Genomic DNA, 26,951 nt, shown 5'->3' with positions numbered 1-26,951 from the left:
ATAATCATTTTACAACCAATTAGATTCACTACAGTCAAAAAAAGGCTGTTGAAGATACTTGTAATTATTTCACCTTCAGCTACAATGCTGCTGTTTGATGGATGCACTTCGATTCTGTATGCATCCTCTCTTGCCTCTCTCTCTTTTTTATCACTTTCCATGCTGTTTTTGTTTTATTACATAAACTGTTGGTACGATGTTACAGTACTCCCTATTCAGACATTTACTGGAATTTCCCTTTGTGAACCACTTTCTCCTGCAATCATTCTGGTTTGTAGTTTTTGAAAATTCTGCATCTTGGTGACACACTCATGTCAAGGATCTATGGAACTCATAACACCAGTAAGGCCACATCTATTCTTAACATTGTTGATACTGTAGGTCTATATATTAGAATCTAATAAATTATATATCAGTGATATAATAAATGATGTATTTAATAAATGAAAAACTTCGGAGTGGAATTTTGACATGTGTGAAAGACTACTACTTGTCATATGAAAGAAACATTGAGTGGCAGGTGGCAAATGTCTTTTATCATCCATTTCTCATTCCAAATGATGATATTTTTAAACAGTGTGATCCGTACAACTTACTGGATTTGTCATTTAATTTCACACAGTTATACATTTTACACAGCTCAAATCAATATGGATGTTTCACAAATAGGTGCATCATGCAAAGTATCTCATGCAGAATGCAAAGCTACTATGATGTACAGATTTCACATAATGCTGTAGTTTAAAGCGGTTGGTGGGATGACTTCTTAATCAAACAGGAGAGAAACAGTAATAACATACCCACTAGTAGCATCTGAGGAAAAGCACTGAAGAACTCAAGATTATATTTCTGATACATGAGTGAGTTTGTTGCTAAAATAGTTCATATGCATTGTGTTACAGCTGCAAAAAAAAAAAAAAAAAAAAAAAAAAAAAAAAAAAAAAACTATACCACCGTCAAAGCATTTTCAGATACTCTCTTGAAGGAGTGTCGCAAGAGGTGGTACAAATAAGGGAAGTCAACTTTCTATTTTGAGGCACATCTCGTTTGAATTGATATAAGACTGCTTTGTGGATTCCTAGCAGTACACAGTGGTTTGTTGGATAACAGTTTTCTGGTGGCCATAACTATGTGATCAGTGCTGTGCTGTGAAGATGACATGTGCAAATCAAACGTTGTAAAGCTATCACTTATAGACAATAGTATATCTTACTTGCTTGAATGTATTTTTCTAATAAAGCTCGCCGTTCTTCCAGCTGGCTGGATGATAGTGGTAGAAGTTTTTTTGGTGGAAATGTTGGTAAATTATTCACCCCAAATTCCTTTTTCAGTTGCTCATGAAGATTGTGCAACTGGCGATATCGCACTGAACAATGAAACACTCCGTTCACGTGTATATTGTACCCCTGAAAAATGACACAAAAACAATACACAAATAATTTACATCGGTATAACAAACTTCAATTATAGGCGTTTGTCTCGCGCTACTAACTCCTAGACTTGTGCATGAATATTAGGCAACGCCAAACAATTTAATGACACAAGCATTTTTGACAAATATGCATTACCATATACGTCGAATTCCCATCGTCGGTGAATTCTTCCGTATCAGGGATAGAGAAATGCATTTTGGGGGATTTGTAACTTACATAACACTAAACCATTGTTATAAAGTAACGAAATCCAACAAAAAACAATTACAGCACATCACAAAAATTGACTAATATTCCACAACACCATGCCTACCCCCGACTAATTTCGTCTAAACTAGCCAACATTGGTAATCATTCTCGGCTAGCGGGACCCATTTCCTCCAATGTCAAAAATTAAATCCATGGCTAACGCTAAGTCTTCTTCACTTTAGTTTTATAAGCCTACAGTGGTATACAGATTGTGTATGTCAAACATATTGATATCCTTCAGCGACGTCAGCAAATAGATTTGTGTACGTCGTTCAAAAACAATCCTATTGGCACAACTGCACTCCCACAGCCACAGCTGTTTATTTGGAAACATCAGCTGTTCTCCAAGTAATAGGAGTATCTTGATGAAGTGCTGTTCTTTGATAAACACGAGAACGTGGAGCGGCCGATGAGTGATATGGGGATACTGTAAAAACTGTTTGCTGTGAAGAACAATGTTAATACAAAAATAGCCAGAAGTGTATTGTTGCGTGTAGCGTAATCGAAGCATAGTTTGTAAGAAAGGAATATTTGTGAACAGAGTTTTCGGCACTGAATTCGCGTCTTCGGCAACAAGAACAAGCCGAGAAATGCAGTTTAGAATTCTGTGCAGTGTCATGCTAGCATTGGTGATACGCGTCTCTGGAGACGAAATACTGGGATGCGGCGGATTTGTGAAAAGTGACATAGACATTAACTTCTCCGATGTGGAAGTGAAACTGTGAGTGAATATTTAAGTACTATACGTTCATTCCTGTCAACTTAAACAGACATTGTCCGTATCATTTCGTTTGTTGCCATCAAAACTGATGACATGCAAAATTCCTTTGCTCAAATTTAATTCTTATTTCCTGCCTTGAAACTCAATTCCATACAGCCACTGGGATTGCTTACATTTGTTACTATGACTATTTCTACGATGGAGTGTGTTATTGGACCCCCTCCTCCCCTGAAATCTTGGTTTTAGGACAGATACTCTTTACCCTGTTCCGATATCCAGAGTATGTTGGAAAGTAATAATTAGATTAGGAGTATGCTGTGAGTCGGATGTGAATGTCAAATAAATATTGAGGTAGCAGACTGATTGTTAGTATAGCCTAATGTTTATATTCGCGCCATATTTAACACGTTTTCCTCATTTAATGTTTGTTTTCGGGTAAAAACAAAAACTGCAAAATAAATTTAGAAATCCCATATTCTCTTAGTATTGTGATGCATATTATATACAGAAACTACAAAAAAAAAAAAAAAAAAAAAAAATGCAAGGGAGATCAAATACATAACTTTTGACCTAATTCTGATTTATGCACACATGTTTACCTTCTAATTGATGGACACCACGTTGTGCTGTCGCCCCTAAAACCTAGATTGTGGTGACAGTCTGATCTGTAGTGTAAGCCAAGCTCCTGATTAGGTTGAAGGAACCCAATTTGTTTCTATGTTGGTGAGGCAAACGAATATGAATTCATAATAAAGATTATGGTAACAGGTGATGTGTAGCATAGCATGATGTCTGTGCTTGTGCACTATATTTAAGCACAACTGCAAAGTAAATTCTGAACAGCTGTAGTACATAACAGACAAATCTGTGACTAGTGTTTTAATGCTCATTATGTGCATATAGAAGGTCAGTTGACCCTACAGATAACAGACAATGATTTTTGACTCCTTACATAATAATGATGTGATTTGTGATGTCACACATGCACAATCAGACACAGAACACTGACGGTATTTGTTTTCCGAATTGATGGAAACATCTCACAGACTACGGCAAAGCCATTTCCTGCAATATCCTTTCTTCCAGTATCACTGGTCATACAAGTTTCACAGAACTTAAGTGAAGCTTGGAGAATAGGAGCCGCCAGAAGTGAAGCTGTGAGGTCTGTTTGTGAGTAATACGTGCACGACTCTGTTCAAGTCCCAGTCTGGCACGAAGATTCAATCCCTTATTTGCTTTTCATTAGGTAATTCCATGCCAAGTGATCTAGAGGGTGTCTATTAGACCATGGCAAATTTTGCTGAAATTTTGTACCCTATTGAACAACTATCAAAAGTACACTGCCGAGTTTTCAGCAGCTTTGAGACATAATATCTCTGGCAATATTTTATTGAAAGCAACAAAACTATACCGTCTTGTACTACTTTTTGCACACTCATAAGAAAAGTAATAGTAGTAGAAATATTTCTTGATCAATTTTTATATGGATAATTTGAAGCAAAGTCAGCTGAATAAATACACACTTGAAGAAATTAGAAGTTTAGCATTTTATATCTCTAGAAGTTAGCATTTTGTACCTCTGGTAGTTAGTTGCAGGATGAATCTGAAACTTTGTATACAGTGACTTACCAATATAATGTTTTAGAATTTAAAATTTAGTTCCCCTACTGCTCTCCAGTAGTTTGCAAAATGAGGAAGGAGTTGATGATTTTTTGTAAAAATGACAAAAATGGTTATGTTTAGCCCACTTCTACAAAAAAAGTCTATTCCAGACTTTTTTAAAAAATTTTGGTTGGAAAGACTGTGTCCTAACTTGATGAAATTGTCACATAATGTTCTTGAGGATAAGATTAGAACAATTGCTGCATGCACAGATGCATTCAGTCATTCTTCCCACACTATATATTTGAATGTAACAGGAAGAAACTCTAATAACTGGTACAATGGGATATACCCTCTGCCATGCACCTCAAAATGGTTTGCAGAATGTAGATGTAAATGTCACTGAGAATACTGGAATTGCTGCAATAAAGCACTGTTCTAGAACCCAGGACTTGTCACCATGTGATGGCAAATAAAATGAATTTTCTGCACCATGTGGGTGTGTAAAGCTTATTAAAGCATTCTTCTCAGCAGAAGTCTCTCAGATATTTCCAGTTTGCCACTCTTTTTCAAAAATTTCATGAAGCATATTGTCCTGACTGCAAGTCTGATCTGTTTCGCTTTTGCATTGAGAACATTAAATTTGCTTGCATGAGCAAAGAAAACGTTGAATGAAATAAAGTGTTAACAAGAAGAGTGGCTTTAACATGGGCATACTGTAGCAGGAACTACAAAAAAAATCATCATTTTTTGGCCAATTGATCAAACAGCAATTCAGGTCAACAGATTTCCAAATGAAGCATCATCTTTTCTGGCCAGAATTAGTGGCGGTAAAGAAAGAGATATATTAACATGAGACCTCTAGCACTGAGAGTATGCTGCGTGCATTCCTGAAAAAGAATGGTTGATTGGAAATAAGTGAGACACTTTCGCTGAGGAGAAGGGCAGTTTAATAAGCTTTATGCACCTGCATGGATATTGTGTCACAGACACAGCCCGTTTGACTGTTCGGAGATGTTACTGAACCAACCGAAAGATGTAAACAACGATGCATGAGCAGCATCTTTTAGATGGAGGGGTCCAACAACCAATCAGTTCCAGTCATTCCACCAGGAAGGAGGTACGCCTAGACGGTCAATACTGTGGTTCGATTGCGTCCACATTGTTACTTTGTGCCAGGAAGGGCTCACAACAAGGGAGGTGTCCAGGCATCTTGGTGTGTACCAAAGCGAAGTTGTTCAGACATGGAGGAGATATAGAGAGACAGGAACTGTCAATGACATTCCTCACTCATGCCGCCCAAGTGGTACTACTGCAGTGGGTGACCGCTACCTGCAGAGTATGGCTCAGCAACACTACCATGTTGAATAATTCTTTTTGTGCAGCCACAGGACGTCATTTTATTACTCAAGCTGTGTGCAATATGCTGCATGATGCACAATTTCACTCCTGATGTCCATGGCAAGGTCCGTCTTTGCAACCACGACATTATGCAGTGCGGTACAGATGGGCTCAACAACATGCCGAATGGACCACTCACAATTGGGTCACATTCTCTTCACCGATGAGTATGGCATAAGCCTTCAACCAGAGAATCGTTGGAGGCGTGTTAGGAAGTAACTCAGTCAGGCTGAACGCCTTCGTCACAGTGTCCAGCGAGTGCAGCAAGGTGTGGAGTTTCCCTTCTGTTTTAGGATGGCATTATGTGTGGCCAACATATACCCCTGGTGGTCATGGAAGGCGCCATAACGGTTGTAGGATAAGTGAATGCCATCCTCCGAACGATAGTGCAGCCATATCAGTAGCTATTGGTGAGGCATTCGTTTTCATGGACGACAGTTCATGTCCCCATCGTGCACATCTTGTGAATGTCTTCCTTCAGGATAATGACATCGCTCGACTAGAGTGGCCAACATGTTCTCTAGACATGATCCCTATTGACCATGCCTAGGATAGATTGAAAATGGCTGTTTATGGACAACATGTCCCACCAACCACTCTGAAGTATCTACATTGAATCGCCGTTGAAGAGTCAGACAATCTGGACCAACAGTGCCGTGATGAACTTGTGGATAGTATGCCACAACAAATACAGACATCCATCAGCGTAAGAGGACGTGCTACTGGGTATTGGAAGTGCCAGTGTGTACAGTAATCTGGACCACCATGCCTGAAGGTCTCGCTGTATGGTGGTACAACATGCAATGTGTAGGTCTTCATGAGCAATAAAGAGGGTGGAAATGTTTATGTTTATCTCTATTCCAGTTTTCTGTACAGATTCCAGAGCTCTTCGAACTGAGGTGACGCAAAACTTTTTTTGATGTGTGTACTCAAAAGTCTCTGTAACATAAATCCTTTCAAACAAATGTCAGGCAGATTACTATGAACTGTGCGAAAAGTTACCCAGTGTGACAGTGGTTTAAAACTTGAAGACAGTTTATATAATGAGCATTGCAGCTGTTACACAACAATTTTACTACCATGATGTCCAGTACCTAGGTAACACACAATTAAGTTTTGAAGTTTATAACTAATTTGATTCTGTAGTTATCGTAGCAGAAAAACAGGCTGTAATATGTCATGAGGAGCTGTGACAAGACACCCCTTTTCTGAAATTTTTCGGGTTGTTCTGATTCTCTCTTACTTTGTAGTTATCAAGACTTTTGATATTACCTTCACTGGAGAGTACTAAACAATTGAAGAATGCAGTAAAGGATAACAGATTTGAGTACCAGTGGAAAATTAGTGTATTTTAAATGCGGAAGCTTCTTTATTGTAAAAGTGAACTAAAAGAGCCATTTTTGTCATTTTTACAAAAGTAATCAACTTTGCCCCCTCCCTCCCCCATTTCTAATGGAAAGCAACAGGAGAATGAAATTTTATATTCCAAGACCTTGTATTGGTAAGTGTTAGGCGCAAAGTTTCAGGCTTATCCTGCACTTACTTCCGGAGATATAGAAACTAAACTTTAAATTTTTAAAGCATTTACTTTTTCAGCTGACTTTGCTTTGAAGTATCCATGTGAAAATTGCTCAAGAAATATTTTATTCTTCTTATTATTATTTTGCTTAAGAGAGGAAAAAAAAGTTGTGCAAGATGACCAAGTTTTGTTTCTTTCAAGAAAATATTGCTGGAGATATTAGGCCTATGTCTCAAAGTTGCTGAAAACTCAGTGATTCACTTTTTAAAGTTGTTTACGGGGTCAAGCAAATGACTATAACTCATTAAGTATTATATTTCGCAAGTAAAACTTTACCAGTGTTTATTGGGAACATGAGCGAATCCTCACACAAAATTTCAGCAAAATCTGTCATGATCATGCAGGAACTTTTTCGAAATCAGATTAGTTGGCATGGAATAGTCCATCTGTCAGTTGGCATGGAATAGTCCATCTGTATTATTTTTTGGAATGGAGTTTGTGATGACAAACCAACCTGTAGTGAAATACAGCCCAAGTTCTAGGTTAGGTTGAAGATGACAGTTTGGTTGTGAGTTAGGAAAGCACTACCAGATGCTTCTTGTAAGGCAGTGGGGAAGTTGAATGCACTGATACCATTGTCATACATCAAGTACAAGAAGTTCAGGTTGGGGAATATTATGAATCCCTAATTTTACCAGTTAATCTGTTAGAGGAACCAGTCACATTATAATACATATTAAACGATGTTCTTAAGTAATGTCACATGCCTGTTGTTCTGTTGAATGCTGTGAGTCTACCTCTACCAAGGTTTAACACTGTTCACGTTTCTTGGCAAACTGGCCCGGCAGGTAGTTGTATCATGGACTGTGTTGCTAGAATCACGGTGAGATATCCATTGTTGTGGCATTTTGAAATTTAATTCCTCTTATGAATGAAAAGTAATATTTTATAGGGAAAAATGTAGAATATGTTAAGTGCCATACATTTATTAAGAAAAATGAGGTAAATACGAGCATAGGTGAAGCCAGTGTGGAGTGGCATATGCTGAAGGTGATATCGGGGCATGAATTTGTGAGAGGGTGACTGAAAAGAAGAAAAGGAAACTGTTGGCTGAAGGATTCATGGACAGCGAGCTACCAGAGATTGAGGCCAGGGCAATTATGGGAGAGAAGGAGATGTTGCACAGATAAGTTCCATCTGTGTAGTTCTGAGAAGGTGGTGGTGGAGGGCAGGATCCAAATGGCCCAGGTTGTGAAGCAGCCATTGAAATTGAGCATGTTATGCTAAGCTGCACATTGTGTGATCAGGCAATCAACTTTGTTCTTGACAGCAGTTTGGTGATGACTATTCACCCTGGTTGACATATACCCACTCTGTTGTAGTGTTTGCAACAGAGTTGATATATGACATGACTGCTTTCATAGGTGGTCTGGCCTATGATGGGTTAGGTAAGCCTGTGACAGAGTCACAGCTTTTTATTTCAGTATGACCACCATCGCTGAACCTGTAGTCTAAGGGTAGCATCTTTGATTAGTAATCATGGGTCCTGGGCTCAGACCAACAGCTGATTAAATTTTCTATAAAGTTCATCAACAATAGCAGCCAAAGACTTCCGACAGAAGGAGGCACACACACATTACCAATGGCATTGTCAAAAAGAATGCAGGAGCGGACAGTTGCTCGGAACACTCTCTTGCCTCTGGGTTGGGAAACTGCCTCAAAAATACAGTGATTAATGGCATGAAGATGCAGAAGGCAGTGGAAACTACTGCATTAAAGACACATGATGTGTATCCACAGAACATGTGGCCCATAGCTGAAAAATTGTCGTGATGGTCTCTCCGTGGGCAAAAGATTCTGGATTTCTCTCCCATTGAGATCTCCAGGATGCAACTGCCAAGGGGAGATGACCGTGAGAGAAAATAGGAATAACCAATGAAGGGACCCTTTGCATGACTCAGAGCATGACATGTCATATAGTAAAAAAGCCTGAAAATTGAAATACAAAGAGTCAATGGGCTGTAGTGGGTTCAGTGAAGTAAAATTGAAAGAAAATAAGGATTTTCATTCTGAAGAATTTAGGGTAATATAAACAACAGCAGAAAATGCCGTTACGACAGTAGGAGTGATTGTGAATAGGAAAGCATGGCAGAAAGTGAGCTACTGTTGAGTAGCAGGGTTGTTCACATCAGATTTAGCATCAGTCCAGTTCCAACATCAGTAGTTTAGGTGTACGTGCCAATGTCACAAGCAGAATTTGAGAGAAAGAGAGAGAAAGTATATAGGGATATTGCATAGGTAATTCAACATATAAATGGAGATGGAAATTATCATGGGGGACTGGAATGCAGTTGTAGGGAAGTTCCAGAAGAAAGGGTTAGATAGCAGGAATGAGAAAGAAGAAAAACTAATTGAGTTTTGCAATAAACTGTGGATGGTGATAGTGAATAATTTGTTCAGGGAGTGCAAGAGGATGTTGTGTATGTGGAAAAGACCCAGGGAAACAGAAAGATTTCAGCCAGATTACAGCATGGTCCCATATATCCTGAAATCATCCATTGGAGATTAAGGGATACCCAGGAGTAGATGTAGACTCAGGTCACAATTTAGGAATGATGAAGAGTAGACTGAGGTTTAAGATAATCATACAGAGGAATCAGTGTGGACGGAAGTGTTGCATTTGAAGTTTGCTAAGGATGTGGATACTGTGATTTTCCCTATCACAGTAGGCAGTTCAGTTGAAGGGAAATGGACATCTATAAAAAGGCCAGTCACAGATGTTGAATGGTCAGACATAGGTACAAGGAAGGTAACTCTGGAGAAACCTTGAATAACAGGTGAAATACTTCACTTGATCAATGACAGGAGGAACGGATAAATAAAAGTGCAGAGCAGCCTAGGTGAAAGTACTGCAGGAAATATGTGAAGAAATCGAAAAAGAAGTGATCATCAGAAAGGTTGACACGACGTATAGGAAAGTCAGAATGATGATCAATGAAATTAAAAGCATGAGTGACAACATTAAGAGTGTAATGTCAATTTCACTCTTAAATGCAGAGGAAAGTCTGCATAAGTGGAAAGAATACATTGAAGGCCTCTGTGGGGAGGGTTTGTCTGATGAATTGATAGAAGAAGAAACTAAAGTTGATGAGGAACACACAAGGGATCCATTGTTATAGCCAAAATTTCAAAGAGCTCTAGAATGCTAGAGAGCAAATAAAGCAGAAGGGATAAATCACATTCTGTGAGAATTTCGAAAATCACTGGGGAATGTGACAGCCTAGATGCAGAAACTATCACACAATCAGCTTAACATATCATGCATCCAAGCTGCTGACAGAAATAATATACAGAAGAATGGAAAAGAAAATTGGGGATCTGTTGGATGCTAATCAGTTTGACTTTAGGAAAGGTAAAAGCACCAGAGAGACAGTTCTAACTTTGCACTTGTTAATGGAAGCAAGACTGATGTAAAATCAAGATATGCTCATAGGATTTGTCAATCAAGGAAAAACATTCAGCAGTGTGAAATGGTGCAGGATGTATGAAATTTTGAGAAGAACAGGAGTAAGCTGTGGGGCAAGACCTAATGATATGCATCATGTGCAAATAATTGAGAGGGAACTCTAAGATTGGAAGACCAAGAATGAATGCTTTGATTAAAAGGGATGTAAGACAGGGACACAGTCTCTTGCCCCTTCTGTTCAATGTATACATAAAACAAGCGATGACAGAAAAAAAAAAAAAGTTCAAGAGGTTGAGAGTGAAAGGATATCTATAGGGTGAAATGATATCCATAATAAGATTAACTGCTGACAGTGCTGTCCTAAGTGAGACTAAAGAAGTAGTACAGGATCTATCGAATGGAATGAACTGTGTAATGAGTACAGAATGTGGATTGAGAGAAAACCACAAAAGGACGAAAGTAATAAGGCTAGCGAGAAACTTAACATAAACAAAGCAGACAAGCGCAGACAAAGAGACCATTCGTGGCCAAAATAAATTTACTGGTATCAGACTTAGGCCTTCGATGAGAAAAAAATTTCTGGGAATGTATATTTGGAGCACAGAAACATATGATATTGAATCATGCATTGAGGCAAAACTAGAACAGAAGAAAAACAAAGCATTTGAAATTTGGTGCTATAGAAGAAATGTGAAGATCAGTGGACTGATAAGATAAGGAATGAAGAGATTCTCCACACAGTTGGTGAAGAAAGGAACATATGGAAAACACAGACAAGAAAAGGGGACAGGATGATAGGACACGTGTTACAGCATCAAGGAATAATATCCATGGTACTAGAGGGAGCTGTAGAGGGTAAAAAATGCATGGAAAGACAAACATCAGAATACATCCATTAAATAATTGAGGAAATAGGGTGCAAGTGCTACTCGGAACTGAAAGAGGTTGAGGGGGGGGGGGGGGGGTGCAGTTGTCGCCAACCTGCTATCTACCAAGATTAATGGTCACTGCCAAACTGTTGTCAAGATTAAAGTTTTCCATATGGTGAAACATCATGGTCAGTTTCAGTGGCCACTTCTTGGCCCAGGTCATGAAGATCCCCTTCCCTCCACTACCAGCTTCTCTGAACTGTGCAGATAGCGCAACACATCTATCGCCCCATAATTGCTGGTGCAGATAGTGCAACACACCCATCGCCCCATAATTGCTGGCGTTGTGCATTTGGCTGATGCAAATGTGTGTGTGTGTGTGTGTGTGTGTGTGTGTGTGTGTGTGTGTGTGTGTGTGTGCGTGCGCGCGCGCGTGCGTGCGTGCGTGCCTACATGCGTGCGTAGAACTACTCCGAAAGCTAGCACATTTCTTTGTATGTGTGCTTGTCAATGACTCAACACTTCTCCTTTTTTGTGCGTGATCACCTTTAATCCAGAAGTATTTGCATTCTGTCAGAAGTTTCCTACAAAGTTAAGTTTTTTGTTACTTTTTAATATTAATAATGTATAAGTGCATTATCATATCATTAATTATTTTTATGCCTTAATTTTACCTTTAAAGAACAGAGAACAATTTTAATCGATTAATGCTTTGAGGAATGCTCTATTCTCTTCCTTCAAAAGTGGCAACATCTGTTGCATATCCCTGATGTTCCCAGTTTACAACTTATTTTTAAATGTTTGGGATAGTTATACCATGTCCTTGATTATATACAAGGTGTTACAAAAAGGTACGGCCAAACTTTCAGGAAACATTCCTCACACAAAAAGAAAGAAAATATGTTATGTGGACATGTGTTCGGAAACGCTTACGTTCCATGTTAGAGATCATTTTATTACTCCTCCTCAAATCACATTAATCATGGAATGGAAACACACTGCAACAGAACACACCAGCATGACTTCAAACACTTTGTTACAGGAAATGTTCAAAATGTCCTTCGTTAGTGAGGATACATGCATCCACCCTCGTCGCATGGAATCCCTGATGTGCTGATGCAGCCCTGGAGAATGCCGTATTGTATCACAGCTGTCCACAATATGAGCATGAAGAGTCTCTACATTTGGTACCGGAGTTGCGTAGACAAGAGCTTTCAAATACCCGCATAAATGAAAGTCAAGAGGCTTGAGGTCAGGAGAGCGTGGAGGCCATGGAATTGGTCCGCCTCTGCCAATCCGTCGGTCACCAAATCTGTTGTTGAGAAGCGTACGAAACTTTGACTGAAATGTGCAGGAGCTCCATCGTGCATGAACCACATGTTGTGTCGTACTTGTAAAGGCACACGTTCTAGCAGCACAGGTAGAGTATCCCGTATGAAATCATGATAAGGTGCTCCATTGAGCATAGGTGGAAGAAGATGGGCCCAATCAAGACATCACCAGCAATGCCTGCCCAAACGTTCACAGAAAATCTGTGTTCATGACGTGATTGCACAATTGCGTGCGGTTTCTCGTCAGCCCACACATGTTGATTGTGAAAATTTACAATTTGATCATGTTGGAATGAAGCCTCATCTGTAAAGAGAACATTTGCACTGAAATGAGGATTGACATGTTGTTGGATGAACCATTCGCAGAAGTGTACCTGTGGAGGCCAATCGGCTGCTGATAGTGCCTGCACACGCTGTACATGGTACGGAAACAACTGGTTCTCCCGTAGCACTCTCCATACACTGACATGGTCAACATTACCTTGTACAGCAGCATCTTCTCTGACGCTGACATTAGGGTTATTGTTAACTTCACGAAGAATAGCCTCGTCCATTGCAGGTGTCCTCGTCGTTCTAGGTCTTCACCAGTCGCGAGTCGTAGCCTGGAATGTTCCATGCTCTCTAAGATGCCGATCAAATGCTTCGAACATCTTTCTGTCAGGACACCTTCAATCTGGAAATCTGTCTCGATAAAAACATACCTCGCCACGGCTATTGCCTTGTGCTAATCCATACATCAAATGGGCATCTGCCAACTCCGCATTTGTAAACATTGCACTGACTGCAAAACCATGTTCATGATGAACACTAACCTGTTGATCCTACGTACTGATGTGCTTGATGCTAGTACAGTAGAGCAATGAGTCGCATGTCAACTCAAGCACCGAAGTCAACATTACCTTCCTTCAATTGGGCCAACTGGCGGTGAATCGAGGAAGTACAGTACATACTGACGAAACTAAAATGAGCTCTAACATGGAAATTAAGCGTTTCCGGACACATGTCCACATAACAGCTTTTCTTTATTTGTGTGTAAGGAATGTTTCCTGAAAGTTGGGCCGTACCTTTTTTAACACCCTGTATATTAGTGGTAACCCCTTACTTCCTTGGACCTTTTTACTGTGCACTTATGTGAACAATACTTCACTGTATTTTGGCTGACAGGAGAGTTATGATTATTGCAAAAAGTGCCTAAAAGTATTTTTACAGATCTTTACAACGTACAGAGGGCCAATGGGAGACACCTCTGCACGAAGTTGGGATAGCTGTTGGGGAATCTGTGAAGTGTCAACAATGCCGCTAACACATCATTAGAGTTCAGTTGTTCATTCACAATCTGATGGCACCTGAGTGTTGAACATGAATGTGAACCCAGGAGACCCTGATGCTGGCTTGCACATTGAAGTCTTGTATTGGCAGCACTCTATGATGTGGTGTTGTCGGAAGATAGTCAGTTATTCCATCTGTAGACGGTAGGCAGCAAGGGGCATGATGTTCATTCATCTTTGGGTAGTTTATAGACTGCGCTGGAGATCTAGGATTTAGATTCACTACAGTATCGTAATTATGGAATCAGGTGTTAGTGCTATGAATGCCATTAATCCCAGTGATAAACTGATGATAAGAGCTGGAGTACTTAAAGGGAGCTAGTGTGAGGCTGTGATGCCAAGTTTGGTTCATAATAACTGAATTTGTCCACCTTATTCTGCTACATCCACTTAACAGGCTGTTAACTACTGTGTCAGTCCCTGCTTTATGATCTGAATAAACAGATACAAGTTTCTTGCAACGTGCCTTACAAGCTAACGAATATGCTTGTCTCACTTACTTTGGTTTTTGGTCCTTTTTTTCCCTGCTGAATGCTTATTCCTTACTTGGCAGACAATGTAGTTGACCTGACACATTTGCGACATAATGACTCACTTCCTGCTTCCGCTTCTGTCTGGCAGACTTGAATAAGCCTGAGGCAGCACGAGTGAGCTTTAAAAAAAAATTCTGATTTTACCCCTTACTATTTTTTACCGTAACAAATGCCATCGTCTTCAACAGGCAAGGAATAACAAACCATAGCTTGCCTTTTCTGTCCTTTGCAACATCATATTGACCATGATGCCTTCTCCGTACAGAAGTAGTAACAATAAGATCCATCAAAATGAGTTTTGATTCACATTATCTGTGAATGCAAAGAAGTTGTTGAAAACGACTCTCTTTAAGTGGGATGCAAAAACTTACTAGTTTACACTTGCAGCTTAGCTTGAACAAAGCAAAAGTTAGAATCTTACATCACGCAGACTAAGAAAGATATTTTTTGAAAGACTTTCTTTTGTTAATATATATATATATATATATATATATATATATATATATATATATATATATATATGGGTGTGCGGATGGATATGTGTGTGTGTGTGTGTGTGTGTGTGTGTGTGTGTGTGTGTGTGTGTGTGCGAGCGAGCGTACACCTGTCCTTTTTTTCCCCTAAGGGAAGTCTTTTCGCTCCCGGGATTGGAATGACTCCTTACCCTCTCCCTTAAAACCCACATCCTTTCATTTTTCCCTCTCCTTCCCTCTTTCCTGACGAAGCAACTGCCAGTTGCGAAAGCTCGTAATTCTGTGTGTGTGTTTGTGTGTTTTGTTCATGTGCCTGTCTGCCGGCGCTTTCCCGCTTGGTAAGTCTTGGAATCTTTGTTTTTAATACATTTTTCCCATGTGGAAGTTTCTTTCTATATATAAAACAGAAAGAAACTTCCACATGGGAAAAATATATTAAAAACAAAGATTCCAAGACTTACCAAGCGGGAAAGCGCCGGCAGACAGGCACATGAACAAAACACACAAACACACACACAGAATTACGAGCTTTCGCAACTGGCAGTTGCTTCGTCAGGAAAGAGGGAAGGAGAGGGAAAAATGAAAGGATGTGGGTTTTAAGGGAGAGGGTAAGGAGTCATTCCAATCCCGGGAGCGGAAAGACTTCCCTTAGGGGAAAAAAAGGACAGGTGTACACTCGCACACACACACACACACATATCCATCCGCACATACACAGACACAAGCAGACATATTTAAAGGCAAAGAGTTAAGGGCAGAGACGTCAGTCGAGGCGGAAGTACAGAGGCAAAGAAGTTGTTGAAAGACAGGTGAGGTATGAGCGGCGGCAACTTGAAATTAGCGGAGGTTGAGGCCTGGCGGATATCGAGAAGGGAGGATATACTGAAGGGCGAGTTCCCATCTCCGGAGTTCGGATAGGTTGGTGTTGGTGGGAAGTATCCAGATAACTCGGACGGTGTAACACTGTGCCAAGATGTGCTGGCCGTGCATCAAGGCATGTTTAGCCACAGGGTGATCCTCATTACCAACAAACACTGTCTGCCTGTGTCCATTCATGCGAATGGACAGTTTGTTGCTGGTCATTCCCACATAGAAAGCATCACAGTGCAGGCAGGTCAGTTGGTAAATCACGTGGGTGCTTTCACATGTGGCTCTCCCTTTGATCGTGTACACCTTCCGGGTTACAGGACTGGAGTAGGTGGTGGTGGGAGGGTGCATAGGACAGGTTTTACACCGGGGGCGGTTGCAAGGGTAGGAGCCAGAGGGTAGGGGAGGTGGTTTGGGGATTTCATAGGGATGAACCAAGAGGTTACGAAGGTTAGGTGGACGGCGGAAAGACACTCTTGGTGGAGTGGGGAGGATTTCATGAAGGATGGATCTCATTTCGGGGCAGGATTTTAGGAAGTCGTATCCCTGCTGGAGAGCCACATTCAAGGTCTGATCCAGTCCCGGGAAGTATTCTGTTACAAGTGGGGCACTTTTGGGGTTCTTCTGTGAGAGGTTCTGGGTTTGAGGGGATGAGGAAGTGGCTCTGGTTATCTGCTTCTGTACCAGGTTGGGAGGGTAGTTGCGGGATGCGAAAGCTGTTTTCAGGTTGTTGGTGTAATGGTCGAGGGATTCAGGACTGGAGCAGATTCGTTTGCCACGAAGGCCTAGGCTGTAGGGAAGGGACCGTTTGATATGGAATGGGTGGCAGCTGTCATAATGGAGGTACTGTTGCTTGTTGGTGGGTTTGATGTGGACGGATGTGTGCAGCTGGCCATTGGACAGATGGAGGTCAACATCTAGGAAAGTGGCATGGGATTTGGAGTAGGACCAGGTGAATCTGATGGAACCAAAGGAGTTGGGGTTGGAGAGGAAATTCTGGAGTTGTTCTTCACTGTGAGTCCAGATCATGAAGATGTCATCAATAAATCTGTACCAAACTTTGGGTTGGCAGGCTTGGGTAACCAAGAAGGCTTCCTCTAAGCGACCCATAAATAGGTTGGCATACGAGGGGACCATCCTGGTACCCATGGCTGTTCCCTTTAATTGTTGGTATGTCTGGCCTTCAAAAGTGAAGAAGTTGTGGGTCAGGATGAAGCTGGCTAAGGTGACGAGGAAAGAGGTTTTAGGTAGGGTGGCAGGTGATCGGCGTGAAAGGAAGTGCTCCATTGCAGCGAGGCCCTTGACGTGCGGGATATTTGTGTATAGGGAAGTGGCATCAATGGTTACCAGGATGGTTTCTGGGGGTAACAGACTGGGTACGGATTCCAGGCGTTCGAGAAAGTGGTTGGTATCTTTGATGAAGGATGGGAGACTGCATGTAATGGGTTGAAGGTGTTGATCTACGTAGGCAGAGATACGTTCTGTGGGGGCTTGGTAACCAGCTGCAATGGGGCGGCCAGGATGTTTGGGTTTGTGAATTTTAGGAAGTAGGTAGAAGGTAGGAGTGCGAGGTGACGGTGGGGTGAGGAGTTTGATGGAGTCAGGTGAAAGGTTTTGTAGGGGGCCTAAGGTTCTGAGGATTCCTTGAAGCTCCGCCTGGACATCAGGAATGGGATTACTTCGGCAAACTTTGTATGTAGAGTTGTCTGAAAGCTGACGCAGTCCCTCAGCCACATACTCCCGACGATCAAGTACCACAGTCGTGGAACCCTTGTCGGCCGGAAGAATGATGATGGATCGGTCAGCTTTCAGATCACGGATAGCCTGGGATTCGGCTGTGGTGATGTTGGGAGTAGGATTAAGGTTTTTCAAGAAAGATTGAGAGGCAAGGCTGGAAGTGAGAAATTCCTGGAAGGTTTGGAGAGGGTGATTTTGAGGAAGAGGAGGTGGGTCCCGCTGTGATGGAGGACGGAACTGTTGCAGGCAGGGTTCAATTTGGATAGTGTCTTGGGGAGTTGGATCATTAGGAGTGGGATCAGGATTGTTTTTCTTCGTGGCAAAGTGATATTTCCAGCAGAGACTACGAGTGTAGGACAGTAAATCCTTGACAAGGGCAGTTTGGTTGAACCTGGGAGTGGGGCTGAAGGTGAGGCCTTTGGATAGGACAGAGGTTTCGGATTGGGAGAGGGGTTTGGAGGAAAGGTTAACTACTGAATTGGGGTGTTGTGGTTCCAGATTGTGTTGACTAGAATTTTGAGGTGTTGGGGGGAGTGGAGCTGGAAGTGGGAGATTGAGTAGATGGGAGAGACTGGGTCTGTGTGCAATGAGAGGAGGTTGAGGTTTGTTGGAAAGGTTGTGGAGGGTGAGTGAGTTGCCTTTCCGGAGGTGGGAAACCAGGAGATTGGATAGTTTTTTGAGGTGGAGGGTGGCATGTTGTTCTAATTTGCGGTTGGCCTGTAGGAGGATGCTATGTACAGCCGGTGTGGATGTGGGAGAGGAAAGATTGAGGACTTTGATTTGGGATAGGAGTTGACGGGTGTGTTCATTGGCCGAGTCGATGTATAGGTGAAGGATTAGGCGGGTGAGGGCTATGGATTGTGCTGTTTGGAACTGGTATAAGGACTGATGGAAAGAAGGATTGCAGCCAGAGATGGGAACTTTAAGTGTGAGGCCTTTGGGAGTAATGCCAAATGTCAGACAAGCCTGAGTAAATAAAATATGGGAGCGTAATCTGGCTAGGGTGAAGGCATGTTTGCGGAGGGAATGTAAATAAAATTTAATGGACCATTTGTTTGTATAAGGAATGCTCAGTAATGTCATCATGAACGAACTACGAACAGATTACACCATGCACGAGATCTGTAAACGATTACATTACTAGAACATGAAGTACATTTATTACCTATAGAAACATAAACACATGAACTCCTAGCAACACAGCTTCATCCATAACACTTCATTACTCTTTGTATGTCAGACTCACTTAATCAATTTGATGCATATGTAACAACTACATTTCTAACAAAGAAAACAGAAAACCAACAGCAGTAACAATCTTATGTAAATACCCACACTGTAACAACAGTATACTCATTGTAAATAAAAATATGCATAACAGTTTCACAAATCATGTGTATTTTTGTAAGCTAAATTGTTTACTTAAAATGTAAAACTGTTTCTTGAGTTGACATGTTTTTAACTTACCTTCACCAAGCTCTTGATGTATGCTGGCAGTGCATTATAAATTTTGACACCAATGTCGCTCTGATGTCTTTGAGTACAAGTTTTTCTTGGTCACTCCACATAATGTGAAGCACAGTTGCAAGTATTACAGTCATAGATATTTGCAATGCGTAGCGGGAAGGGAGCATGTGCTCCCCCTGGAGTCTGGAATACAGAGATTTTATAAATTACAGAATTCTTATACACTTCTAGAAATGGATAATCATCAATTTTCTGGTGTAAAAAAACATTTATTGTCACCTAAAAAATTTAGTTTTTTCATAATACCCCTCAAAACTGACCAACTTATGTATATAAAAAGTGTCTATTAGAATCTTGCTTCCCCTGGTTACATTTTTGCAGGCTTTTGTGGTTGTATCTATGATAGTCACTGTTAGTTTTCATATCTCTGAGCTTAGCACTGATTATTGCTGCACATTTGTACCAGTATGTGTATAAGGATGCTACTGTAAGTATAAACATTTTTCAAATAGGATCTTGCAGTGTACCCCTGTAGCACTGAGAGACATGATTCAAGTAGCTCTTTTCTGTAATGCAAAAATTTCTTTTAAATGAGCATAAGTTTTTCGAGAGAATACTACTCCACAAGCTACAACAGATCAGAAGCACTGAAAATAAATATCAATCTAACATCTTTTCTGGTGCAAACTTTTCAAATGATTCTCAGATTAAAACATGCTGAATGGAGCCTTTTGGAAAGTTACATCTTATAGTCTTTCCAGTTTAAGTCTTTTCAACAGGTGTTCATAACAGTTCGTGGATCATCGTCTTTCTAACATTTGATCCAAATGGTAACAGGCTGTGACTCACCACACTGTGTATGGTGCAGATTGATTAGTGGCCCACCCATATTTGTTCCCCATAAAGCAATCTATTAGAATAATTGCCATACGTGTATTGACACCTGTGTGCCATAAAGATTTGAGTTATTATTAATTTCATCTTATAGCCTTTCTGAACATACACTAATAGGTACATAAGTAATCAAAAATTATTGTTTAAATTTGACTGCCAGACAGCAGAACTACATGCAAGGCATCCAGACAAGTTTTAAATGCATGAAGTGATCAGTTTTTCAAAATATATTTTGTTGATAGTTCTCCACACCACAGTCACATATAGCACTTTCACAAAAACTCCATTCAACATGAAAGAAGGCTTCCCAAAGAGTGTGGATGTCCTGTGTTGTAGCAAGAACTAATCCGATTTATGGAACACAGTACTTTATAGAGTCAACGTAAGATACAGAGAAGTACAGGTTGTGCGTAGCACTGAACACACGGAAAGAACAACAGTAATACAGGTTACAGAATAGGACAAGCACTCATTTGTGATTGCTTAAATGATACTGTTTCTTTGGCAGCTAACTGCAGCCCACCAGGGGACAAACACAGATGGCCTCTATAAGCGACCTGTGAACTGTATTGACATGCACTCTTTAAAATAGTGAAGCTACATAACTACTCCCATACAATTGGTGAGAAAACCACATACCTACTTAAAAACACTAGGCACAGAAAAATGCAGGGTACAGAAAAAATGCAGTAGTACTGAAAGAAATCACTAGTATTGGGAAAAAAAACAACTGGCACTGAAAAAAAGCACTGGTACCATGAAAAAAAAAAGCACTGATCGCACAATGCACTGAGATTTTTAGTCACAGTAAACACCAATGACAGCACTAATGTCCATTTTACCGCCCGACAATGGCGGCTGCAGTATGTGGCTTGCACACCGGTGAGTAGGGGTAAGTGATGAGGGGGTTTTTTGGTGCACTATCCCACCTTTCGTGAGAGGCCATAGGGCAGAACTGTAGATGGCATCTCCACAGTGACATCCTCATTAAGGTCAGCAGGGCCATTGGAGATAGTGGCCACACAAGACCGAGCAACGGAGTTGGCCGTGGCTGCAGCAGCATCAGGGGCAGAGACCCCGACACCGATCTGCCAGGCAGTGACCCCTGCTGAGGCATGAACCGCACCATCTGCAATACAGGAATAGGATGCAGGGTGGGGGAGCGATGAGTGTTCCAGAACAGACGTCCCCCCCCCCCCCCCCCCCCCATGTGTGTGACCACAGCTAATAGAAGTGACAGGACATCCGCCCTTTAGGAGTGCATCCATCACACAGGTGTCGACCCCAGTGGCTCTTGATGGTGGCAGGAACTTAGTTCGCCCAGAGGCCAAAATCACAAGCCCAGACAGCTACGCCCTGCCAGAGCCGTCACAGAGCCACCAATGTCTGTGGATGTGGTGTCGGATGCAGCAGGTGAAGGAGGGTCCATGGTTGGCATCCACATAACAGCTCAGCCGCTCTCTTGTCCTCGGAAATAGTATGAACTCAAAAAATGGTCTAAAGCAGCTTCAGGAGACCTGTCAGATACATAATTCTCATCTGAATTTTAAACATACGAACCATGCGTTCAACCTCACCATTAGATTGACGTTGAAAGGTGGAGCTGTGAGGTGGCAAACACCACTAGTCTGACAAACTGGTAGCCATTATCGGTAATCACGTTATATGGGAGTCCCTCAATTGCAAAAACCTTAGACAAGGCTAAAATAGTAGCTAATATGGATGTGAACAGATAATGTGGCGCATAGGGAAACTTGGAATAGGCATCCACTAGAATAACCTGATATTGGTTTAGAAAGAGCCCAGCAAATTCAACATGTATGTGCTCTCACATGCACAGCAGCATCAGCCAGGGTGAAAAAGACACCCATGGAGCTGTCTGCTGCTGAACACAGTGAGTGCAAGCAGCATTAAGCTGCATAATGTCCCTTTCTATGCCCGACCAATACACATGCTGGCAGACCAAAACTTTGCTGCGAGAGGTCCCCCAATGACCGACATGCAGAAGCTGCAGTACATTACGGCTTAATGAAGTGGTAATCATAATCTGAGGAGCAGCATCCTACGTAGCTAACAAAAGAACCCCATCAAATACAGAAAGGTAGTGCTGGAGGGAGAAGCAATTTTCCAAGGATCCGAGGCATGGCCCAGGGGTTTTTCCAGTCACCCATGATGCACTAAAGAGAGGACAGGACTAAATATATGATCCATGGTGTAGGGCGATGCTACCATGGCACTTGTGATGGGAAAACCATTGACTACGTTCTAGTTCTCAGTATATAAGCAGAAACAAAACAACTCACCCTAATCAAATGCTGGGTCCAGTCCAATCAGAAAGTAAGATAAGGCACTGGCATTGGCGCGTTGCGCTGTTGGCCAGTAATAGATCTGATAATGGAAACAGGAGAGGTAGAGTGTCCACTGCTGCAAATGATGCACTGCCTTGTCTGGCATGGAAGCCGAAGGCTTAAGAAGAGCAATCAATGGCTTGTGATCCATGATTAAATGGAACTTAGAATTATATAATGTGATGTGAAATTTCTTAAGGGAAAACACAATTGCTAAAGCCTGCTTTTCAAACTGACAATACCAATGCTTAGAAGCATAAGCAGTGGGTCATTGAGACCCATCTACATATGTTTGCACCAACATTGTGCCAAGACCATACTGAGAGGTATCTGTAGCCAACACGAATACTGACCCTGCTAAAAAGTGGCCTGACACGGGGCAGATTGAAACTTATATTTAAGCAAAATGAATGATTAGTTACAAGCTGGGGACCAGAAAAAAGACAAATTTTTACGTAAAAGTGCATGCGCTGTCCTGAGCAACAGTGGACGCATCCTGTAAAAACATTTGGTAATACGCAACTTTATCTAGAAATGCATGCAGTTCCTTAATGGAGTTCGGCAGTGGCAAAGCTGTGACACAATGGTTTTACCCTTATGCAAGAAACCTCAAAACCTAGGTATTCCATTGATGGCTGGAAAATTGGGATTTGACAAGATTGCACTTGAAACCCACAAACTGCAGTACAAAACAACTGTTGGTGATTGCTAAGGTGGCCTTCCGTGGAAGAACCCGAAACAACAATATTGTTGAGGTAATTGATGCAGCTGGGTACAGAGGCTGTCAACTGATCTAAAAATATTTTTAAGAAATGCAGGCATGCTAGTGGCACCAGAATACAAGCCTTGATATTGGTATAGGCTGAAAGCTGTATTGACAATGAGGAGGCACCTAGTGGAGGTACACTTCCAAAAAATCAATCTTGGAAAACTACTGGCTGCCTAATAATTTTGCGAGTAACTCGTCAGGGTGGGGCAAAGGGTATGTATCTATCACGGACTGTGCATTAATCATGACACTGAAGTCGCCGCAACGGCAAAGCTTAGCCATTGGCTTTGTAACGATGACTAGTGGTGTAGCCCATTCACTGGAAGAAATTGACTGAATGACATTGAGCAACATTAACGGTCTAATTTGGCCTTGACAGCATAGCGCAATGTGATAGGCACCTACCTGCCCAGAAAAAACTTTCATGGTAATGTGGGCTGAAAACCAATAGCACAGCTGAGCCCAGAGCAAATCTGTGACAGAAACTCAGAGCAGAGGGACTCCAGTTGCTGATGTGGAACTTGATCTGATGCAAAATTTACCCCTATGGCAATGTAGAAACCAAAAGCATTAAACACATATAACCGAAATAGGTCTGAGTTACACACCGATGCAGTGCAGTCTTTCTTTCAACACTTGTTGCAAACAGCCCAATGTTTAGGGCATGTAGCATGTTCCTGTTCGACAAAGCAGTACAGGCAAAACAGAAGAGGGGCATGGACTGCTGTTGTGATGCAACCTATTCTGCTGTGTCCATCTGAGGTCATACTGCAGTAAAGGCTACCCTGTCATCCTGAATACTTGGAACTCTGCCTAACGTGAGTTGACTGAACAACATCCGATACCTCCCCCCACACAACAGTCTGATCATCTGCAGCTTGTGACGCTTCAAAGGACTGTACTATATTGATCACATCCTTAAGCGTTGGATTCTCACATTGAAGTGTTTTTTCTCTAATTTCTTTATCCAGGGCGAGATGAGTAATATCATGCACCATGTGATAAGTGTAGGATTCATGATGGCTATTAGTGAAAGTAGGCCCAACAACTGACACATGCGCGACAAAAGCCAGGAAAGAAAGAAAGCCTCACGCAGGTCTGCATCGCCCGTGCAAAAAAACCTAGAAATGTTGGCGTAACTGTGTCTTATTGGAGTCTCAGTCTTCAGCCAATTCATCATTTGCTAGAAAGAGCAATGGTTGCACTGATGGGAGAGTAACCCGCCACGAACATGAAGATGCCACTTGATTGAGAGCGGTAGTGAGAGCTTGCTGTTGTTCCGCAGATACTTGCTGCTGGGCAGTGAGGCATTGGAGTATTTCATCCAGTGATATGTTTGTCAGCTGACTTAGCACTGACACTAACAAGCAGAGAAAACCTAACCTACACTCGTCACCAAGTTATAGCAGTAAAAAACATGATTTATGGAACATAGTGCTTTATTGAATCAACATAGGATACAATGAAGTCCGGTTGCATGTAGCACTGAACACACTGAATGGACAACAATAATACAGGTTACAGAATAGGCCTAGCGCTCGCTTAAATGATACTGTTTCTTTGATGGATCACCAGAGCACACCAGGGGACTGACTCAGGTGACCCCTATAAGTGGGTCTGTGAACTGTATGGACACGTGATCTCTGAAATTGCGCAAGTCATGAGTGAGGGTACATCATCCTGCCCTGTCTATCCTCACTAAGGTGTAGTAATTTTTTCTAATTATGTTGACAGGAATTACTTTTGTCCATTTCTAAGGCTCCTGAATGACATTATTCTCAGCTTTACAAGCTTATTGAAATGTCTGAATCATGTATTTCAGTTACACAATCAGATATAACCGTGAAACAAGGCAGTACAGATGTCTTCCAGTAAAAAAGTACATTTCTAAACTAGTTTTTGTTTCATATTTCCTGCTTATCTTGAATACAAAGAAAACTGATGTTGGTTGCATTATTTAAATGTGATTTATCGTTCTATATTGGGTTAAAACACACATTTTTCTTTTCTCTTTCACAAATTACTTTATTATCATTTTGATATATGTATGGATGGATGTGTGTGTGTGTGTGTGTGTGTGTGTGTGTGTGTGTGTGTGTGCGTGCGCCTATCCTTTTTTCCCCCTAAGGTAAGTCTTTCCGCTCCCAGGATTGGAATGACTCCTTACCCTCTCCTTTAAAACCCACATCCTTTCATCTTTCCTTCTCCTTCCCTCTTTCCTGGCGAAGCAACCGCCGGTTGCGAAAGCTCGAAATTTTGTGTGTGTGTTTGTGTGTTATTTTATTGTGCCTGTCTACCGGCGCTTTCCCGCTTGGTAAGTCTTGGAATCTTTGTTTTTAATATATTATCATTTTATGTTTTATTTGATGCATCAAGCAATTTTCAACCAAAACCTAGAAGTGTAAAACAGTGATTATTTTGTGCCAAATTAGAGTCTGCTTGGTACATTAATCGTATGACAGTGTTGTGTGTAATAAATTCAAATACACTTCGTTTCTTTTCTTTTCAGGTACACAAAACAGGGAAGTCTGAAAGATCAGACAGATTGTGCACCAAATAATGGTTATTATTTCCTACCACTGTATGACAAAGGAGAATATGTCCTTAAAGTAATGAACTATCTTTCTTCAGTTTACTATTTTTATCAGTGAATAATTGCTGCTACTAACAGAAACTTTTTCAGATACATCCACCAGCAGGTTGGACATTTGAACCAGAAGTAGTTTCATTGAATGTGGATGGAACAACAGATGCCTGCAGCAAAGGGCAAGATATCAATTTTATATTTAAAGGGTTTGCTATATCAGGCAAGGTATGCTATTTATTATTTGCAAAACAGTTGGAAATCAGTCCACGTTATTTTTGACTGTTATTAGTGTAAATATTTAATTTAGTTTGTATTTTGACTTGGTTTTAATTTCAGGTTGTCAGTGCAGGTGCTCGCCAAGGTCCCAAGGGAGTGAAAGTTGCACTTTCACTCGAGGGACAGTCTGCTGCTCCTCATTTGTATGAAACAAGTACAGGTGATGATGGTAGTTTCCAGTTTACTCCAGTTCTTCCAGGCCAGTACATTATAAAGGCCTCACACCCAAAATGGAGAATGGTGCAAGACATTGTACAAGTTCAAGTTACCAAGGGAAATGCAGATGTCGGTGACAGAAGTCTTGTTGTAGCAGGATATGATGTCTCTGGTTCAGTCACGAGTGACGATGAACCAATTAAAGGAGTTAGCTTTGTTCTGTTTCACACAGAAGAGGTAAATCTGAATTGTAGTTTAAGCAGCAAATTATTGAAAATTAATACTTGATATAGAAATAAAGGTGAAATGAGAAGAAGACCAAAAGGAGAAGAAAATCTGCCCTGAATGAAAAGCAAAATTGGTTAGTGAAAAGACGGAATTAATTTAAAATGAGCTTATTTTATACAAAAGAAGTTTTGCCTTATCCTCACATTGATTTCTATTTACTGTAGAAACAATTTGTCCTTCTCTTCAGTATCTAGGTGCAAATTTTACTTTTCAGCAGATGTTTAGGGTGATGCATCTTTCCCCTGTTCCTTCTTTCTACTGCCTGCCTTGCTGATTGTGTTTTCCATCAAAAGTATATTTCCATTCATAAATACATTAAATTCACACTCATTTGATCTATGGCAAAATGAGTGTCGAAGTGAGAAATAAATATTGTTACATCATCGTCATAATCATCATCGTCATAAACATCATCGTCATAAACATCATCGTCATCTTCTTCTGAAATATCCAAGTCCGGGTTGGGTCTGTTTGTGTAGAATATGTCTTTCTGTCCTCCGTGTTTCACTCTCCACCCTGTCCCAGTCTTCTCCTCTCTTCGTCACACAGTCCTTCACTCTAACGGTCCATATGTCTCTTGGTCTTCTTCTCAGTCTCTTGCCTTCTATTTTCACATCAAGGGACTGTCACAGTATGC

The 26,951-nt window shown here is 41.1% G+C and overlaps 2 protein-coding genes across 3 annotated transcripts in view; one reads left to right on the top strand and one right to left on the bottom strand.

The window, feature by feature from the left end:
- LOC126351646 (sorting nexin-17) overlaps window positions 1-1,978 on the bottom strand; it is a 77,740-nt gene extending 75,762 nt beyond the window's left edge. The window contains exons 1-2 of one of the 2 annotated variants that reach the window (XM_050002623.1): window positions 1,569-1,978; window positions 1,214-1,406 (exon numbers count right to left, since the gene is read on the bottom strand). In XM_050002623.1, the coding sequence (XP_049858580.1) occupies window positions 1,214-1,406; window positions 1,569-1,628 (253 nt within the window). In that variant the 5' untranslated portion in view covers window positions 1,629-1,978. The remainder of the gene's footprint in view (window positions 1-1,213; window positions 1,407-1,568) is intronic. The other variant, XM_050002622.1, reaches the window with a different exon arrangement.
- Window positions 1,979-2,009: 31 nt separating this feature from the next.
- LOC126351630 (nodal modulator 3) overlaps window positions 2,010-26,951 on the top strand; it is a 161,093-nt gene continuing 136,151 nt past the window's right edge. Inside the window, exons 1-4 of the mRNA XM_050002621.1 lie at window positions 2,010-2,403; window positions 25,517-25,616; window positions 25,691-25,819; window positions 25,931-26,263. Coding sequence (XP_049858578.1) covers window positions 2,273-2,403; window positions 25,517-25,616; window positions 25,691-25,819; window positions 25,931-26,263 — 693 coding nt within the window. The 5' untranslated portion in view covers window positions 2,010-2,272. The remainder of the gene's footprint in view (window positions 2,404-25,516; window positions 25,617-25,690; window positions 25,820-25,930; window positions 26,264-26,951) is intronic.

This window comes from Schistocerca gregaria, chromosome 1 (assembly GCF_023897955.1).
Source record: "Schistocerca gregaria isolate iqSchGreg1 chromosome 1, iqSchGreg1.2, whole genome shotgun sequence".
Classification (NCBI taxonomy): domain Eukaryota; kingdom Metazoa; phylum Arthropoda; class Insecta; order Orthoptera; family Acrididae; genus Schistocerca; species Schistocerca gregaria.
The sequence above is the reverse complement of the archived record's forward strand: the minus strand, read 5'-3'. Positions and strand labels throughout refer to the sequence as shown.